General features: G+C 46.1%; 1 protein-coding gene across 1 annotated transcript in view; it reads left to right on the top strand.

The window, feature by feature from the left end:
- Positions 1 to 1,978: 1,978 nt before the first annotated feature.
- The window catches only part of pisd (phosphatidylserine decarboxylase), a 2,589-nt gene continuing 968 nt past the window's right edge, over positions 1,979 to 3,599 (top strand). The window contains exon 1 of the mRNA XM_034897063.1: positions 1,979 to 2,051. Within this exon, the coding sequence (XP_034752954.1) occupies positions 1,979 to 2,051 (73 nt within the window). The remainder of the gene's footprint in view (positions 2,052 to 3,599) is intronic.

Here is a 3,599-nt window from a genome sequence, read left to right on the forward strand (position 1 = left end):
GTCCCTGACATTACCAGATGTGAGTCCAGAGGCGTCCCTGACATTACCAGATGTGAGTCTAGAGGCGTCCCTAACATTTCCAGATGTGAGTCTAGAGGCGTCCCTGACATTACCAGATATGAGTCTAGATGCGACCCTAACATTACAAGATGCGAGTCCAGAGGTGTCCCTAACATTACCAGATGCGAGTCCAGAGGTGTCCCTAACATTACCAGATGCGAGTCCAGAGGTGTCCCTAACCCTGTCTGATGTGAGTCAGATTACTCACTGGACTCACATCAGGCAGCGACTCCGGTTGAGAGCTTTATGCATCACCGCGGCATCACATCTCTCTCTGCAGGTCGTAGCTTCCTCCCCCGCCCCCGGCCCCTCCCCCTCCTGTTGCTGACCAGCGGGGGTTACCTTGGTTACGAACACTACAGGAGGCGGGGTCCACGGGAGGATGGAGCCCCGCCTCCTCCGGCCACGCCAACACAGGTAAGAGGCACTCTTCTTCTTCTTCTTCTTCTTCCTCAGTGCGGTTTGTTAGAAATAAAGTTGCCTTGTTGCCTGAACATGAGGGAAATAAAGTTGCCTTGTTGCTGAAGATGGTAGAAATGTCTGTGTGTGTGTTTGTGTGTGTGTGTGTGTGTGTGTTAGCTTTAGCTTAGCCTGATGACCCAGTTAGTTTATCTGAAGCAAACAGCCCTGACCTACAGGTGTTTGAACCTCTGACAGGTTAACAGGAAGTTAGTAGTGTGTCTGTGTGTGTGTGTGTCTGTCTGTGTGTGTGTGTGTGTGTGTGTGTGTGTGTGTGTGTGTGTGTGAGTGTGTGTGTGCGTGTGTGTATGTGTTGTTGTGAACTGTAGGATGGTTGAGCAATGCTGAAAGAAACACGTTATTGAGAGAGTTTCTGCAGCAGAACAAAGTCTATTTTCTAAAATAAGGACTTAAAGTTGTTGCCAGAGTAGTTGTTGCCAGAGTAGTTGTTGTTGCCAGAGTTGTTGTTGTTGCCAGAGTAGTTGTTGTTGCCAGAGTTGTTGTTGTTGCCAGAGTTGTTGTTGCAGAGTAGTTGTTGCCAGAGTAGTTGTTGTTGCCAGAGTTGTGGTTGTTGCCAGAGTAGTTGTTGTTGCCAGAGTAGTTGTTGTTGCCAGAGTTGTGGTTGTTGCCAGAGTAGTTGTAGCCAGAGTAGTTGTTGTTGCCAGAGTTGTTGTTGTAGCCAGAGGTTTTGTTGTTGCCAGAGTTGTTGTTGTAACCAGAGGTTTTGTTGTTGCCAGAGTAGTTGTAGCCAGAGTTGTTGTTGTAACCAGAGTTGTTGTTGTTGCCAGAGTAGTGTTGCAACAGTGCGGGGGTGTGGGGTGAGGTAACATCCGAAGGTTACCTCACTGTGTTTGCTTGTCCCAGTTTAGTTCATACGGAGGAATGGCTCTGAGATCTGTTTCACGGCTGGTAGGCATGATTTAACGAGATTAATCAGAGGAAGTTATACTAACTGAATGATTTAACGAGATTAATTAGAGGAAGTTATACTAACTGAATGATTTAACGAGATTAATTAGAGGAAGTTATACTAACTGAATGATGTAACGAGATTAATCAGAGGAAGTTATACTAACTGAATGATTTAACGAGATTAATCAGAGGAAGTTTTACTAACTGAATGATTTAACGAGATTAATCAGAGGAAGTTTTACTAACTGAATGATTTAACGAGATTAATTAGAGGAAGTTATACTAACTGAATGATTTAACAAGATTAATCAGAGGAAGTTATACTAACTGAATGATTTAACGAGATTAATCAGAGGAAGTTATACTAACTGAATAATTTAACGAGATTAATCAGAGGAAGTTTTACTAACTGAATGATTTAACGAGATTAATCAGAGGAAGTTTTACTAACTGAATGATTTAACGAGATTAATTAGAGGAAGGTATACTAACATTACCATAGACGTTATTATAGCGCGCTCAGTGGCGGTGTATCTTGGCCCCCGCCATGGCGCCGCCGGCCAATCGCCTTCCTCTGCTACTTCCGGACCCTCAGCGCTCTGCGGCCGTGGGCCAATCGGGTAAGAGCCGTCTGATTGGATGACGGGAAACAGGGTGGGACAGAAACTTGTTTTGTTCTTTTTCCTCTTGTTTCCTCCCTCCTCGTCTCCTCCCTCGCAGCATGTCTCAGTGTATTGTCCATGTGTCTGTCCCTGGTATTGATGACGGTGACTTGTCTCCATCTCTGCAGATCTCTCTCAGCTGTTTTAAGTAATCTACCTGCTCAGGTTCAGGGACCAATCAGTAGTGACTCCGCACACTTTCTGCCAGACAGGAAGTCGGCCGCTTGCGGCTGGGATTGTGTTATGAAACGGTTAAATCTCTGGGCATGTTTCCAACATGGCCCCCATGTCTCTGTGTCCCCATGTCTCTGTGTCTGATAGAAACAAGCTGTAATGTTTTACCTTTTCAAATCAATTTCAATTCATAACAAGAGTTATCTGGAGACCCTTTACAGATAGAGCAGGTCTGGACCACACTCAGGAATTTACAAGGACCCAACAGGTCTAGTAGTTTCCTCCAGAGCAAGCAACCGACCCACAGTGGAGAAAACCTTGGGACAGACCCAGACCCAGGCCCAGACCCAGACCCAGACTCACACAGGAGAGGAACCTGATAGCTGAACGCTCTGGTCCCTGGACCCAGACTGGAACCTGGTTCCACAGGAGAGGAGCCTGATAGCTGAATGCTCTGGCTCCCGTTCTACTCTTAGAGATTCTAGGAACCACCAGTAATCCTGCATTCTGGGAGCGTAGTGCTCTCGCAGGGTTGTAAGGTATTATGAGCTCTTTAAGATAAGATGGTGCCTGACCATGAAGAGCTTTGGAGGTGAGAAGAAGGATTTTAAATTCCCTCCTTTTAAAGAGTAAGATCCTTTTAGTTTAACATGGAACTGCCCAAAATCACATTACTAGTAGTCTCTCTACTAGCAATATTGTTAGCACCTCTGCTAGCATCTCTGCTAGCATGTTAGGATCTCTATTAGCATGTTGTCATCTCTGCTAGCATGTTAGCATCTCTATTAGCATGTTAGCATCCCTGTTAGAGATTGTTGCTCCCAGCATTCATTCATTCAGGACAATGCACATGGATGAACAAGCACAAGAGAACACACAAATGTGCCAGATATTAGCCCAAGAGATAATTTCCATCTGCAGTCCAATAGGCAGGTTGGAGTTAGAGTAAAAAAAGACATAGGATAGTTATGTTAAATATTAAAAAAAAGAAAAGAAGAAAGGAAAAAACAGGACAATTCATTAGTAAAAGTTAAAATGGAAACATAATCAGTTCCTTAGACACAGGAACAGGGGAACATGCAGCACAGGATGAAACAAGCTGAAGTTGCTCCCTAAAGGCCGAGCTGACGGATGGAAGCGTAGGTCCCTGAGGAGTCCTGGAGGACGGAGAGACCAGCAGGGGTCCTGGAGGGTTCGAGGTCAGGGGTCCCGGAGGGTTCGAGGTCGAGGTCAGGGGTCCCGGAGGGTTCGAGGTCAGGGGTCCCGGAGGGTTCGAGGTCAGGGGTCCCAGAGGGTTTGAGGTCAGGGGTCCCGGAGGGTTCGAGGTCGAGG

This window comes from Etheostoma cragini, chromosome 16, assembly GCF_013103735.1.
Source record: "Etheostoma cragini isolate CJK2018 chromosome 16, CSU_Ecrag_1.0, whole genome shotgun sequence".
NCBI classification, from domain to species: domain Eukaryota; kingdom Metazoa; phylum Chordata; class Actinopteri; order Perciformes; family Percidae; genus Etheostoma; species Etheostoma cragini.